This window comes from Mastigoproctus giganteus, chromosome 2 (genome assembly GCF_048544385.1).
Source record: "Mastigoproctus giganteus isolate SK-2022 chromosome 2, ASM4854438v1, whole genome shotgun sequence".
In the NCBI taxonomy this organism is placed as follows: Eukaryota; Metazoa; Arthropoda; class Arachnida; order Uropygi; family Thelyphonidae; genus Mastigoproctus; species Mastigoproctus giganteus.
Genome location: NC_143576.1, coordinates 259,127,152 through 259,144,774, shown reverse-complemented (window position 1 = coordinate 259,144,774; position 17,623 = coordinate 259,127,152). Strand labels below are relative to the sequence as shown.

General features: G+C 36.6%; 1 protein-coding gene across 2 annotated transcripts in view; it reads left to right on the top strand.

Moving 5' to 3' along the window:
- The window catches only part of LOC150090421 (lysophosphatidylcholine acyltransferase 1-like), a 347,274-nt gene extending 331,103 nt beyond the window's left edge, over positions 1–16,171 (top strand). For both annotated transcript variants that reach the window (XM_090369114.1, XM_090369115.1), the window contains exons 14-15: positions 4,332–4,470; positions 16,044–16,171. In XM_090369114.1, the coding sequence (XP_090225240.1) occupies positions 4,332–4,470; positions 16,044–16,138 (234 nt within the window). In that variant the 3' untranslated portion in view covers positions 16,139–16,171. The remainder of the gene's footprint in view (positions 1–4,331; positions 4,471–16,043) is intronic.
- The last annotated feature ends 1,452 nt before the right edge of the window (positions 16,172–17,623 follow it).

The following is a 17,623-nucleotide window of genomic DNA, read 5'->3' as shown; positions in this document are numbered from 1 at the left end:
GATTTTTGTTCGATCAAATCACGTTACGATGGACTCACCATAGTAAAGCACCATTCACTATACTATATGTAGTAAGCGCCGGTCATTGTGATCACGTTTGTGGATGGCGCCTCCGTAGCCAGGTGGGAAGGAGCACCAGTGTGTAGCACACGCTTCTTGATTAGACCGGGGTTCGAGCCCGTCACCACCAAATACGGAGGATGCGGAAAGGTCAGGGAATGACCACCGCACATCCCCGGAGCAATATGGCCTTAGTTGCTAATGCTCCTAAAAACCAAATAACAACATCAACACGTTTGTGAATTAAAGTTTAATTCTATTAAACAGCGATTCTAATTAGCAAAAAAAAATAGGAATATTATCCACAGGCTTTAAAAGTAAATATATACTGTATTAAGTTCAAATTTAGACTTTATTATGTTACCAATTAAAAAATTAATTGATAACATAATAAAGTGTTACCAATTAATTTTTGTGAAAATCGAAAGAATATTTTCCACAGGTTAGCAAAATAAAAATAAATTTACTCTTACGCACATAGCTTAATTAATATGTACTGTAATATGTACATACTAATGAGTTGACATTTCTGTTCACTGACATTTGTGAGTGGGGGTTAAATTTAAAACAGTAAGAAAGATAAGCAATCAATAACAAAGAACACGGCGCACACACAAATCTCAAGTAACACGATTCTCACAAGTGAGAACAGAGTAACAAGTTATGTAGCTTAAAAAATAGGAATGAAGAGCAGATTCTGAAAATTAATTTTTTTATATGATTGAAGCACTAACAGGAAAGCCTAATAAACAGGGGACTGCTAATTGTTTTTATTGTTTTATGGCTGTGACCTCCAGAAATCCGACCATACCACGTGGTTTGGTTGGAGACAATCGTAGGGTAATCTCGAGTGCTGCGGTATCCTGCCCCGATTAAATGGCATGTTGTCCAAATTAAGCTAAGTAAACCCTGGCTATTTTCTCAATTGGTTCTGTTCTTTAAGATTTGTCCCAAATAAACAGCTGCCCCGATTAACCGGTGACTCAAATAACCAGAATCCACTGTGCAGTAGACACTCGTTATAATGTGGTTCACTTTACACTGATTTGCTATAACGCTGTTCTTATATTATAACCCGTGTCTGACTATAACGCTGTCACAAATCACTATAACACTCTTTTACAGATTGCATTTTTGGTATATTTAATGAAATCGTTTCATTTGATGGAGTTGATAGCTTGAAAATGAATAGCATAGCAGCATTAAAACGTTTCCCACGCTCAGTGAAATTTTCTCGCATGCTAATTTAATTGCAGTACAGTGACTTGTTATGTAGTTCCGAGATCAACATTTTAAAAAATGATTGAGTATATTGCTTGTAATATTTGCGTTATATGCATTTATCTGAAGTCTAGTCATCACTCAGTACAGTATTAGACATCGTGTATAACAGACAGTTTACTCGAACGTTGTATCATAATTAATGCAACCAATGCAGTTACATTTTCCAAGAGTTAATAAGGGCGGATAAGAATGAAAAGGCAACAACATCTGGTCGCAGTACGGAGATTATAAATGTAAGAAAAAGACTGAATTTGAAAATTAAATTAGACATTTTGAAGCGAATCGATTCCAGTCAACGACAAGCGGATATGTGCCATAATTTAGCACTGGCAAGTTTAACTGTAAGAACAATTATAAAAAATAAAGAATTAATTTTAGCAGTGGGAAAGACAGCTGTTCCACTGCAAGCAACTAGGGCTAGGCCAGCTATTAGGATTGAAATGGAGAGACTTTAACTAATTTTATTTAAGATAATATCCAATGCAGAATTCAGTTAAGTTAAATATTATAAAAAAGAGAGTGAGAGAGAGAAAGAGAGTGTGTGTGAGAGAGAGAGAGAGAGAGAGAGAGAGAGAGAGAGAGAGAGAGAGAGAGAGAGAGAGATTGGTCTATATGATGATCTGAAGAAAACTCACCTAAAAAAAAAAAAAAATGTGGAACCATTTAAAACTAGTAAGAGCTGGTTGAATAGATTTAAAATCCAGGTAGAAGCTGCAAGTGCAGATCGAGGAGCCGAAACTTTCAAAAAAGAACTTGTTAAAATTATTGATGAGGGGTATTATGTGTTATACTTCTCAACAAGTTTTTAACATAAATGAAGCAGGACTTTTTTGGAAACGAATGCCTAAAAGAAGTTTCATATTGAAAGAAGAAAAAAAACATGCCGTTTCAAAGCAGCGAAGGTTGACTTTATTGTTCAGTGGTAATGCTGCAGGGGATTTAAAATTAAAACACCTTTTAGTTTACCGGGAAAAGAGCCAAAGTACAACCCAAAATCGACACATTTTTCATGATTAAATTCATCGATTTAAATCAATTAAATTCATGATTTTAATTGGAATTATAAGTTTAATTTTGATACGTAAATAGTTACCACATAATTATATATACATGTAGTGCAGAATATTTTATATGTACAAATATTTGAATATTAAACATTTTGACCGAAATTTGTGCAGGTTTTCACTACTACCATTTATTATTGATTAGGAAATGTCCTATGGCACCGACCGCAACTCACAAATACATATGTTATCTTATGGGAATGCAGTGCTCGCTTACCTTGGATTCACTTAGCACTCTGTTTTTCCGAATGAATTATGAGCATTAAGCGGGAGTCACTTATATTATGAAGGGTAACAAAAGAAATAAAGAAAGGCAAGTATCGGTGACTGCATAGCATAATCAACAACCTTTGCCTGAAACATAATGTAAATTTTTAGGCATATTGCTTCCACAACACTTCCTTTCAATTTAATTTCTCCTCTCCTCTTATGTTCTCTTCAATGTTTCTATATTTATGTACTGGTTTTCATTGTATTCACTTCTGGTAGGGCTTATCTATTCTTCTGATCTATTTTAATTTGATACTATCATTAAATTAAGTTTAGAGGTCAGCTTTTCAGATAGCAGGAAACTTTTGTTAAATATCCCTTCAAAGTTTATGGGGTTTTGAAATAATATATCAGCAGAGCTTTAATTAGTAATTACTGATAATTTAGACCCCAGCAGCAGTGTTAATCAATCTCTGGAAGATTTAAATCATGATGGTTGTTTTTGAGTGAAAGTATCCATTTCCAGTAAAGGGCTATCTCATTAAAATTAATTTCTTCACTGCTTCTCAGCCTTTGAGGAAATTCAGTTGCTGCATGGTTGTATGCACTAGCTCATTTGCCAGTTGTACAGATGTAATGGAAGTTACTGCCCTGCTTAAATTTATCAAACCAATTTCTACTAGCTGTGAAAGTCTCACCCTGTTCCCCTCACCTCATCCTTAAGTTTTGTAGATATTATTAGCTTTTCTACTATCAATGCAGAACTGAAATCTAAGGTTTTGCTGGATCCCAATCATCTTGCTAGTATTCTCTCTATTTTGTCCTTATATAAACTTCCAGTTGAAATTTACTGAAGCAGTTAAAGTTGTCGCAGACCAACAAACACTAAATTTTATAAGCTTAATTCAGAATTGTCTTGAATGTAGAGTCATTGAAACCAGAATGCCTGTCTGTTATCTGGAAGTCACATTCACAGTAGTGACTGCCAGATAACAGATATCCAGCTTCTGATAATATAAGGACTTGTCTTGTTCTTTTAGTTTCTTATATCAGAATTATCACATTATTTTCCTTCTATATGACTTGCACAGACATATTGGGCATAAATTCAATCACAAGAAAAATGGCAGTACTTGAGAACAGAATCCAAGATATATTGTTGTACAAATGTAAAGTGTGTTAATTGTCTGACGGCACCAGGGATTTCCCTCATCTTTGCTACTATTGTTGTACACTGATTGACTCTAACAAACATTTTATATTTGTTTAATAGTTGTTAATTACGACCATTATCATGAACAGGGCTTAAGATATAATGGCCAAGTCTTATTTTCAGTGGGAAATAGTATAAACAAATTTATAACCATGAGAATAGTTTTTTCGTGGTTATAAATTTGATTCCATTTACAGGAACATCATTCCCACAGTTAAAAACAGATTAGTTTTCTAAAAGAAATACATAACTATTTAGGAAATTTAAATAACTTTAGTCTTGTTAAAAATATATTAAAATAATGGTAATAAATGCCAAGTTTGTTATGCAAACTCATACATCAAAATATTCCTCTATTATAAATTATTTTTAAGTAGTTATGGAGTTGGCAATAAAATTAGACTTTATACTTAACTTCTGAACACCTCTTTATCATACCACTACTTCTGAAATATATTTTTATATACTACATAAATAACAATTCAAATTTTTTTTCCTAGTTATTTTCAGGAAATGAAGATGTAATACATTTACAAGAATTTTGTTCACTTGCTTGGGTAACATATGGACTAGGATACAAAGCTTCAAGAGAGGCCTTCCGCAGGCTGGATGCTAACTCTGAAGAAATATTATCTCTAGGTGAGTATGATAATTTTTCCTTGAATACCCCTCAAGCACCTCAGTGATATTTCTAATTGTGTATACCTTTTTAATTATGGTTAAATATAGACAACGAAAGGATGTTAAAAAAAAAAAAAAGAGGTAAGTGTATATTCCCAGGTTTGGTTGTAGTTTTCTGCTTTTCAAAATTGTGTTAAATAAGCTTCCATTAACACATACGAATTATTCAACTCTTCTGCTGTCTCATCAATTATTGCCAATTATGTACAAGTTAGAAGAATTCACACATATAAATTCATCCGTCCACTTGTTAATGATCTGGAATATGTTTGACGATTGGTAATAAAAAAACCCATTAGGAAGATCATATTCCAATACATAGATATTGATTTACAGTTCTGTTCAAATTTGAGAACCAAAGAGCCTGGAAAAAAATAACTCGCTGCTGTCACTGTAGTTGGGGGAACTTGATTGCCACACCTCATATGACACTGCTCCACTGATTTAAGTTAAATTTCTATTTATGTGAATGATAAAAATCACTTTATTTAAATTGTTTCAACAGTATGTGAGTATACTTGCCAAAAAACACTCAAGAATACTTACATTCAGATATTACACACATTGTCCTCTGAGATAAAATGTTATTATGCAATGAGTAACAGTTAGTCATGGAGCAAACAGTAGTAGTAGATAAAATTCAGTTCATAATGTATACTACATCCTTATTTACTCTACGGAGAGCAATAAGTATTTCTTTATTAAGTACAGTAAACCCCCGCTATTCGCGGGGGTTATGTTCCTGAGAAATGCCGCAAATACCGAAAACGCGAATACTGAGTTATGGCTCCCATAGTAATAAAGGGGTTCCGTTCCAAAGTATGAAATATATAAGAAAAACTAGTCTAAAATTTTGTCTATGTATGTGTTATATGTACCTTCATAATATGACTATGTACATAGACAGTACATAGTGAAATGCAAGCATAAGGCATCGAAATGAAAATAAGAAACAATTTAATATTAAATGTAATATTTATTAGAAATTTCAAACAAATCTTTCAATCCAGCGCCTTTGCTATAGCTAAAAAACTTATCCCGTCAGTGCTATCACCAGTTTTGCTAAAGTGTTGATAAAGGTGTTTTGCCTTTTCACGAATAATGAATGAACTTAAGGGAATTTTATTTTGAGTTTGGTCTTCTATCCACAGATTTAAAGCTTTTTCCATTTTTTTCTAATTTAACATCACGAGTTACAGAGCAAATTTTTGAAGCAATTAGTGCGTTTTCATGGACAGTACGGCGGATTTTTTCTTCCGATTTTTTGATTGATCGTACCGGTGACTTATTGATTTTATAATGTTTTGCCACTGACGAGACACTTTCACCATTAGAAATTTTGTCTAATAACTGAATTTTATTCGCTAATGCCATCACCTTTGATCTTTTCACAATTCCCTTGTTATTCGTAGCCATATTTTTGTAGGGGTTCGAAAGTCTGTTTACACTAACACACTGCAAAACGGTAGATTTTTCACTTTTGTAAGCATATCAATTTATAAATTGATAAATTTATTCAATTTATAAGCATATAAATTAAAAGCAAATGACGAAACCTTTCATGACAAGTGCATAGCACATACTGAACAAGGATTAGCGAGAAACATCCACGCTCGTGATTTTGTCACCCTCTCCCCCCCACCCACTGAACACTGTTTTAACCGGGAAAAATGATTTTAGCCACGACCATGTTTTTTTATGGCGGAAAATGTTCATGTCGATTTAAAATTCACATTTTTTTAGGTTTCATTTTGTATTAAATCAGCGACTGCGAATAACAGGGGTTTACTGTATTCTTATAAAAATGTATAAATAATAATCTACTTTTTATATAGACTAAATTTTTGGAACGCCTGTAGTTACCACAGTTCTGAAACTCTTGGTTTTAAAATGAAATTCTGGAGGACACATTAAAAGATGCCACACGTTTTTGTTTTCTTTAATTAATCCACTTTAGTAAATATTAAGATGAGGTTATAAAATGATAGTTGAACAGTTAATAGCAAAATATGGATTTTTTTTATCCAGATTTGGAGCTGTTGCTTATTCTAATGGTAGTCACTGATCAAAACTATTGTTAAATTAGGTAACAGATGAATACTCCTGCAGTTCTGCACATCACTTCATTCACAAACAAGAGGCAGCACACATCCGTGCTACAACAATGACGCATGATTAACGTGCCACTTTGCTTGTAGTATATTCAAAATTTTATATTAACTTATCAGTTGATAAAGGGACACGTGTTCCGAAAGCTACTGGTTTTTTGTACTTATATTTTATTTTATTTGTACTTTATTTGTTAATAAATATCTGGGTATAACTGTATATATCTGTATTTGAAACTATGGACCCCAGTACTCCAGGCCCATTTGTCACTATTCGATCACTTTATGGCCATAATACCTACAACGATTGTGTGCAGTTAGAAAAGTCCTTCCTCTCAATAGCCCGCAACAGGCAACATTTACGCTTCGCACACAGATGCAAAAGCAATCGAATCATACCTAAAGGGTTCCGCTACAAAGCCCTGTTCCACAACTCTCACATGGATCGTGCCTGTTTTAACTTCAGCCTACGCACATTAAATTTGTGGATATCCCATCTCCACCGTGAAATCAGGAACGCTGACTACAACAAGTCCAGACTGTTACAACATCTACAAGGTAAGATCTCACCTACCGTATTTACAAACCTTATACATACCATCTGCCATCGGGCTAATCAGACCTCAGATACCTACCGCTTACGCCAACAGCGCAAGTTCATAAACTTAAGCATAGAAGCTAACTCCTTAAAGGCGAACACTCGTTCAAGCGACACGTCTTCTTTCATCTTGAATCTAAGTAACAAACAACTGTCCAACGAGCAGCTGAGTGTTTTATCAAACGGTATGAAATTTGCCGTTATACCATCGAAACCTCCCATCACACAGCTCGCTATGGGTATAGAAGCCAGTATTACCAACCTTCCAGAAGATACTGCCAACGAGATCCGATTCAAGACTGCCGCAATCCTCCGCAACACTCGAAAAACGTACTCAAACCTCAACCACCGCCAGCGTGCAGCCCTGTCATCTATAAGAAAAGACAACTCCATCGTTGTACTTCCTGCGGATAAAGGGCGCCGGACTGTTGTGCTGGACCGATCAGCCTACCGAGAGAAAGCCTTGGCCCTATTACTCAATCCTAACGTATATGAACCTCTACCTGATCCTCCCGTTAAAGTCTTCAAACGTCTGGAAGCAAATGTTAATAAACTTGTCCACGCATGGCTTAAAGATAAGAAGATCCCGACTGCGACTCAGCCGACCGGGCTAGCCGAGTGGGTAAAGTACCTGCCCGGCAACCCAAGGTCGCGGGTTCGATTCCCGCCTCGGGCTTGGATCAAAGTACTGCAAAAACCTTGGGAGGTGCAATATGGCCATAGAAGCCGATGCGCCAACAACTACCAAATCAAAAAAAAAAAAAAAAAACTGCGACTCACCATCTTCTACGTGCTACTGGCTGCCAACTACCGCAATTCTACGGATTACCAAAGATCCATAAACCGGGTATTCCTCTCAGACCTATAGTGTCTTGCTGCAGTGCCCCAACGTATGAACTGTCCAAACACATCGCGAGCCTCCTCTCGCCTCTTATAGGTAATACATCTCACACCGTTAAAAACAGCAGTGAATTCATTCACATCATTAAGGACATTTCAATTCCTGATAACTCTGTCATGGCATCATTTGACGTGGTCTCTTTATTCACCTCGATTCCCGTCCAACAGGCCGTGCACTGCGCCAGAAGGCTCCTTGAGAGCGACTTAAGCCTCCAATCCAGGACGTCACTATCCACTGATGACATCTGTACCACCCTGAACCTATGCCTCTCTAGCAGCATCTTCACCTTTGAAGACTCACTCTACAAACAAGTACATGGCACTGCTATGGGTGCCCCTGTCAGTTCCGTAGTAGCTAACATCGCCATGGAAGATCTAGAGGAGCAGATACACCAGAATCCACCTACACCTATTACAACGTGGTGTAGATACGTCGACGATATTTTTACCATAATACCACGTGGTTCTGAAACGGTACTACTAGAACATCTCAACTCCCTATCCAATTTCATCAAGTTTACCGTAGAATCAGAGGTGAACGGTTTGCTCCCGTTTCTGGACGTACTAGTGCATCGCGTAGGCCCACGTCTAGAGACCTCAGTATACCGCAAACCCATGTGGTGCGGTCAATTCACCAACTACGGGTCCGGCCACGCTCCAAGCCATCTCAATAGCACTGCCCGCACCCTATTCTCCAGGGCCTGGAGCCATTCCAGCACCGACACAATTAGACGTAACGAGATCTCCCGTGTGAAGGCGGACCTAACCAGATGCGGTTATCCATCCGATGTACTAAACAGATGCTTGTTACAGGCAGAAGAACTTACATTCAACCCAAGACCTCCGAAGCAAGTCGGCATATCGTCCGCCTACATTCCGTACTATCCAGGAATGTCAGGACGTATCTCGAAGATCCTTAGAAGTTACAACATCAAATGTATACAATTACCCGGTAGGAACCTACGTTCACTTGTCTCCAATGTGAAGACCCCTGTCACACCTGTCTTACGCAGCAATGTAGTGTACCGTATCACCTGTAAGGCCTGTAACAGTTGCTACGTAGGTGAGACATCGAGACGTCTCCAGGATCGCCTCACGGAACACGACAGAGCAATCCGGCTTGCCGAAACTGAACAGTCCGTGCTCGCAGAACATTTTTGGGCTACCAACCGCGATCTTGACCCCAAGCGCGACTTTGAGATAGTGGACCACGCGCGACACTTTCACCACCGCCTATGGCTAGAGTCACTAAACATAATAAACAACCCTAAGGCATTAAATCGCCAGAAAGGCATGCGTCTGCATCCCATCCTAGAGACAACCGTTTTATTGATGGATGATCACTGGCGTAAGGCAGCACACGTCCGTGCTACAACAATGACGCATGATTAACGTGCCACTTTGCTTGTAGTGTATTCAAAATTTTATATTAACTTATCAGTTGATAAAGGGACACGTGTTCCGAAAGCTACTGGTTTTTGTACTTATATTTTATTTTATTTGTACTTTATTTGTTAATAAATATCTGGGTATAACTGTATATATCTGTATTTGAAACAAATATGAGGTGTGGCAGTAAAGTTCCAAGACAGGTGGTGTTGCAGTCATGTTTGATGAGTTCGAAAATAAATGGAAGTGGTATGGTGTAGTTCAAACTTCCTGCAACAAATGGTGGTACAGAGATTGTCCAGTAAGCTGTACAGAGATTGTCCAGTAAGGTGGTACAGAGATTGTCCAGTAAGAGATTGTCCAGTGGTTGCAATTAACCACTTTGTTAGCAGTTAATGTTCAATTTCACAATTTTGCAATGGAGTAACAAAAGAATATCAGATTTTGCTTTAAACTAAAAAAATCTGCAACAGAAATGTGTGAATGATAAAAACTATTTGTGGTGATGAAACATTAAGTTGTACCAGTGTGTTTGAATGGTATAAGCAGTTCAAAAGCAGACATGAGGATGTTCACAATGACTCAAAAAATGAGTATCCATCAACCTCTTAAAATGAGGACAGAGTTCCAAATGTTTTGGAAATTGAAATTCTCGTTTCACCCTCAGAATAATGGATGAGTTGCATTGAATAAAAGACAATTTGTCAAATTCTACATGAAGATTTAGAGAAAAGGAAGGTCTGTGCAAAATTTGTGCCACCCAACCTTGCAGATGAGTAGAAGCAACGAAGAGTGTCATCTTGCAAAGGCTTCATCCAGACAATCCTGATTTCCTCAACTGTGTTGTCACTGGAGATAAGTGTTGGGTGTTTCAGTATGACCCAGGTGAAGCATCAGAGCATGCAGTGGACTTCCAAATCTTCACCAAGGCCCAAAGAGTTTTGCTTATAGAATCCAGAATCAAGACATGCTGATCATGTTTTTTGACAAACTTTGTGATTCGCAAGGAATTTGTACCTGAACGATAAAGAGTCAATGCTGCTTTCAACATACAGGTGCTTCAGAGACTACTGAAATGCATTCCCTGTGTGAGGCAGCATTGATTCTTTATCCTTCAGGTACAGAGGTGTAAAAACTGTCCTCAAAGGAAAGAGATTTCAGATTGTTGAGGACATAAAGAAAAATGTAACCACTAAACTGAACATCATTTCTTTGGACATCTTCATCGACTCATTTCAGAAACATTTAGAATAGTGTGATAAGTGCATTCAGTGAGGTGGTGATTATTTTGATTAAAAATAAAACCATTTTTGAGTTCCTTCACTTTTTGTTCTTTTTATTGCACCAGTATGGGAACTTTATTGCCACACCTCATATGATACTGTTAAAACTCTTTTTTCATTGATATAGATGAGTAACGACAAAATTGCATTTTTAGGTGAAATTTTATGTAATCTGTAACTTTGCAGCTTCACTGGCAACCACCACTGTTCTTTGTTTGTTTTAAAACATTTAGATTTGCTGAGAAGCAAATATGAATGGAAAATCACAAAAATCAGTATCTTAAACAGCTGTACCAAAATGTTAGAAGGTAGTATTAGCCACATAGTGAAAAAAAGCCACAGGCTTTTGTTGCACTCCCCCCCCCCCACCCACACAAAAATAATAAATGATAGCTCTGGATACCCTTATGCAGAAAGCTTGAGACCAGAGGCTTTCTAGATTTTGGGAGTTTCTGGATTTCAGATTCTTATCATAAGAAATTAGAGCACATGAAAAATGAATAATTAAATATTTTATATTGAGATATATTTTATTTAAAAAAGTGTTGGTAAATACAATTTTAATATCACTATAATTGAATCAGCTAACTAAACAACAAAATATAAAAATTAAAATAGTTAATTTACAAAATCTACAAGACACAAAATCCTAAAAATTAGGTGTAAATAAATGTTAAAAAGTATGCAATAAAAGATACTAGAACCTCAGTATGGGGGTGTTCAAAATTTTGCCCTCTCAGATATCAGTACATTTTACAGTGAACATTGAATATTTCATTGTGTTAATACATTCAATGCACCCTCAATATTGTAATGTGGATATCAGTGATATCCTTTAACACCCACTTTATAGTGCCTGAAATAAAATTTACCTGTTTTTTTTTTTAATATGCATGTCCAATGACCTAAACAAAGGTTTTATTGTAAGCTGTTCATTTGCTAGCAGGGATAAGGAGGTGATTATCCCCTTGTATAAGGCAATGGTCAGGCCACACCTTGAGTACTGCATACAGGTGTGGAAGCCACATTTTAGGAAGGATGTAGTGTTGCTAGAACAAGTACAAAGAAGGGCAATAAGACTGGAGAGGGGAAACAAAGGGATGGTCTTACCAAGAAAGGCTTAAGTTCTGCAAATTGCAGTGCCTGGAGAGTAGGCATCTGCAAAGTGATCAGATTGAGGGGTATAAGGCCTTAAATGGATTGAGCAGGCTCAAAGGTGATTGGATTTTTCCTCCTGCTCAGATTACAAACCTGAGGGGGCATAAATTGAAATTGAGGAAAGACAGTTGTTGAATAGATGTGCAGAAGTTTGCCTTTAGCTAGCAGGTAGTTGATTGCTCGAACAGACTTCCATCTGTTCTTGTGGAAGTTGATAGCTTAAATAAATTTAAGGCTGAACTAGACAAACATTTGGAGTGACTGGATGGGTGAAATGGGAAGGTTTTTTTTTTTTTTTTTTTTTTTTTTTTGCTGTGCTGTATAGCTTTCTTTCTTGCATCATATGCCTCTACTAGTGCTAATGCTAATTTCAGCATGGGTTTGGGCTAATTTGCATATTTCATGACTCTCCCCCCACCATAAATTGCTAAATTGAAGCAATGAGCACATATCATTTTATTACCGGCAAACACATGTAAACAGCCTGCACAATGTTTCTATTTATCTCTTGTTCTCATCACCAAAAGTAAAAGATAAACTTTATTTTTTTTTCATGAAAAAAATAAATAAATAAAAAAATAATGAATTTTGTTATCTTTATTCATGCCGTTAGTCAGCTTTTTCTATCGTACCTGCTATCCTTATATCACACAGTAGCTTGCCAACTGCCAACACTTCAGTTAACTGAAAACTAAAACAGTTAACTGAAAATGAAATATCTGTTTGCACATGTTGTCATAACCATTCTAAGTTCTCCCTTTCTTCTATTGCAAAACAACCAGCACTGATGCTGGTTGTTTTGCAATAGAAGAACTTGTTCTCCAACTCATCTTTATGTTTACTGGATTGTGTATATGTTGGGGGAAGCAATGACAAAAAGACATACAAGACTCTTTTACGAAGGATGTTGTTCTTACTTTGTACAATATTTGTTATACAGTAAAAATATCACCCTTAATGTTGAGTTATTTTCTTTTTAAATAGCTAGCACAAATGAAACTTTCTTCCCTTTTCAATCTCCATTTCATACTGCAAAATGACAAAGCTTAATTATACAGAAAAATGTAACAGCATTTAATGCATCCTATTTGTAAGGATGTAATTATCATAAGCTACTTTGAATAAAGAAATTGTATGACATTAATGCTAAGCAGAGTTGGACAGTGGTGCCATTTGAAATCAGATAAACAATCATGATGTGAAGTTTATATTTAAAGGAAGTACACATTCCCATTACATAAGAGAAAAGAAAATTTATTTTTGTCCAACAATCATTCCTTCATTACATGATTAATGTATTCCAGGGCACTGTTTGCGTTATGCCTTTAGCAGTTTTTTCCATCCTGCATGCAAATTCATAGCTTTGAAAAGGATGTTGCATGTGCATGCTATCATTTTAGCATTAGCATTACTAGAGGCATACGATGCAAGAAAGCAAGCTTGTGCAGCATCAGCAAAAAAAAAAAAAAAAGAAGAATACCCTCCCATTTCATCCCTCCATTCATTCCAAATACCTGTCCAGCTCAGCCTTAAATTTATTTAGGCTATCAACTTCCACAACAAAAGATGGAAGTCAGTTCCACCTATCAACTACCTGCTGGCTAAAGGCAAATTTCCATACATCCACTCTACAATGGTCTCCCCTCAATTTGAATCTATGCCAACTCAGGTTCTTACTCTGAGCAAGGGGAACAATACCATCAGCATTCAGCTTGCTCATCCCATTCAAGGCCATATACACCTCAATCAGATCACCTCACAGGAGCTTACTCTCCAGGTGCTGCAATTTTCAGAACTTAAGCCTTTCTTGGTAAGAGCAACCCTTTGTTCCCTTCACCAATCTTGTTGACTTCTTTCTACTTGTTCTAGCAACTCTACATCCTTCCTAAAATGATGCCTCCAGACTTGTACACACTACTCTAGGTGTGGCCTGACCATTGCCTTGTATAATGGGATTAGTAGAGGCATATGATACAAGAAAGCAAGCTTATGCAGCATCAGCCAAAAAAAAAAACACTCCCATTTCACCCTTCCGTTCATTTGAAATACCTGTCTAGCTGAGCCTTAAATTTATTTAGGCTATCAACTTCCACAACAAGGGATGGAAATCTGTTCCACCAACCAACTACCCACTGGCTAAAGGCAAATCTCCGCACATCTATCCTACATCTGTTTTTCTTCAGTGGGCGCCTCTGTAGCCAGGTGGGAAGGAGCAGCCGTGCGTAGCACACGCTTCTTGGTTAGACTCGGGGTTCGAGCCCATCTCCACCAAATACGGAAGGATGCGGAAAGGTCAGGGAATGACCACCGCATATCCCAGAGCAATATGGCCTTAGTTGCTAATGCTCCTAAAAACCAAATAACAAACAAACTTTCCTCAATTTTGCCCTCTCAGGTGATTATTCTGAGCAAGAGGAAGAATCCCGTCGGCATTGAGCATGCTCAAACCATTCAAGACTTTGTACACCTCAATCAGATCACCTCGCAGGTGCCTAGTCTCCAGACACTGTAATCTGCAAAACTTAAGCCTTTCTTCATAAGAGCAACCCTTCATTCCATTCACTAATCTTTTTGCCCTTCTCTGTACTCATTCCAACAGCTCTACATCCTTCTTAAAATGAAGCCTGCAGACCTGTATACAGTACTTTAGGTGTGGCCTAACCATTGCCTTATACAAGGGGATAATCACCTTATCCCTGCTAGTAAAATTTTTGTATATCATTGACAAGACACCATGAGCTACTCTTGCAGACTGTCTGCACTGCTCAGAAAATTTTCATATCTGTCTGCACAATTACCCCCAGGTTCTTTTCATTCTCTACCATTGTCAGTGTAGTTCCACACAGTTTTTTTTTTGTTTTTTTTTATGTAAACCCCAAACATGAGAGGTATTAGAACCTATAGTACTTAGTACTGTGCTTAGGTTGGAGGTTGAGAAGATGAAAGAAGATATTTGTTGACATTGGACTTGAACACAGTTGATACGTTACTCTGGGGTTACTGCTTCCCATATGTAGTACTTTTCATTTGTCAATGTTAAACTTCATTTGCCACCTCAGCCCATCTGCTCAACTTTTCTAGATCCTGTTGCAGCAGCATAGTGTCATTAACAACCCTGCCAGCCTTCCTATCATCTGCAAACTTGGACATTAAGCCTGATATACCATCATCAGTATCATTTATAAATACAGAAAACAACAATGGACCCAACACTGAACCCTGAGGGACTCCACTAATAACATTAGTCCACAAAGAGCAGTGTCCATTGATTACCACTGTCTTCTCCCACTCAACCATCCCTTTATCCATGGCAGCAGTTTGTTGCCATGGATAAAGGGATGGCCTCTAAATGCCACACCGTTCCAATTTGTGCAGCAGTCTCCCATGTGTGCAAGTATCAAAAGCCTTTCTAAGATCCAAATATATGATATCAAAGTTATTCCCTGCATCCAGTTCCTTTGTGACCACATCATAGTATCCAATAGGATTCTATGATGTAGTATCCAATCAACTCCACGACTACTGACAGCTGGGCTCAAACCCAGCTTTGCAATCTTGCTAATATGGCTACTGGGACCACACAGAACTGCATGAACTGTCATAGCAACCTGTCTACGCTACTCAGGAAACTTCATGTCAGACTATACAATTACCTCCAGCCTTTTCCCCCTATACTATAGACACTCTGACGTCGAGCATGGTTCACCGCTGTCACGCCTATTTAGCTGTTGGAAGGGATCATATGCCATACTGATGTAATGTGACCTTTTTTTGTAATTCTTATACAACCCCAGCAAATATCCCTTATATCTCTCCGAAGTTTCTTGCTATCTTCTCCTTTCATCCTTATTCTATGATGCACCTTACCAAATTTTGTCCCGCTTCAGTGCAAGCTGCATGTTTTACACCACTGTTTTTTCGTGTTCTGTTTTGTTGAGCAATATATTTGTACTGACAAGGTTACTGTTTCTTGAATATCTCTATGTTGACCTCATTTAGAAGTAATAGAAGAGTTGTCCAAAAAAAAAAATTGTCATTTTTATAGCTTTAAATATTTCAGCTTTATAATTCTAATCGGCATACCTTATTTTCCAGAACGATTTAGCTGTTACTTATCAACATCACTCCATACATGCCTCTACAGCGTTTCTCCCCCCTCCCAGCTCAATGGGCCCATGAATAAGAAGTGAATATTAAAGCAAGAAACAGTTATAAGGGTTACAAACAATTCATTATATTACTTATTAAGTTTGTATTGCAGATCAGTATCAATTGGAATGTATATTAGAAAATAATGTTTCCCTTTTTAATTTAGAAAGCTATTTTATTTGTTTCTTCCCATTAAACTTTATTCACTTATTTGTTTAATAGTAATGGTTGCTCTGCTGTATCCCATCCTTTTCGAAAGAGCTATTAGTTTTAATTCCCATCTCTGATTATTCATACTCCCTCCCCCTTTTTTTACAGATGTTATGGATTACATTTCTTTTCGGTACTGAAGTAAACAATAGCAAATCGTTGAACAGAAGTGTGCTGTTATTGGAGTTGTATGTGCATTTGTGTTCTCAATGATGCAGTTTTATTATTATAAACAAAATAGCTGTGAAAAAAAAAGTGCCATAACCAAAGCAAGATACAACCTTATTATTAAAATTAATGTTACAAAATAAAGTGCCATAACTGGAAGAGCACAACTCATCCTTTGTAAATGGTTTCATAGAATTGGAATGGGATGGGAGAAACAAAAGTTCTGAAAACTTTGAGTGCCTTCTGGAACAACTTACAGAGCCATCTGACTCTGTCAGAGTTTTTTTGCCTCTTATATACATACATATGGTATTTAATATTGTTAATCTTCTGTGGAGCCCTAGTCATTTACATGATTTTTTAACTATTTGTGGTGCCAACGTGTAAAACTTAATTTTTATTTTTTTTGGTTTTTAGAGAAGAGTAGAAAAATCTGCTCAACACATTTCTATTATTTTAATAAAGAATAGTGTCATGCTTGTGTATTTTATACATATTTTTTTACTTGAATTTTTGTCAGGTATATTTTTATTTATGATTTGTAATTTTAACGACACATTTTTCTTTTTGTGTCCTTTTACCAAGTTATATACTATATTTGATTATTATTATCAGGAAGCGAGACCTGCATTTTTTTTAATTCAGCGAGATACTTAGATCTTATCAGTTACAAGTAATTAGTATGCACAATTTTAATGCCTTTTTTTTTTTTTTTCCATTTCCTGTATGGACTGTTTACACTGTTATTGAAGATCAAATTCTAGTGATTTATTAATGTCCATTTACCTTTGTGGAGTGGGTTTACTATGTTAGTTAGTTGGGGTAAAACAAATTTGTATATACAAAAGATTCAATTAATTTATTTTGGTATAACATCAGGTGGACATGTTTATATAATGGCACACCAGTGTGATTTCTTATGGTGTATTGGTGGCCAATATTTGAGTACAGCATCTCATCACAATTTTAGCAGAAAAAAAGGTTATTGGGCAATAGCATGCAAATAGCTAAACTTGATGTTTCATCCCTTATTTATTGAGATTCATTTATTTTAGGATTACATTATTGCCATCTGTGATTTAATGTAGTTGAATGAAATAAGTAATATATGTCCCCTGTTCTTTGGATGGAATGTCAGCAATTCCAGT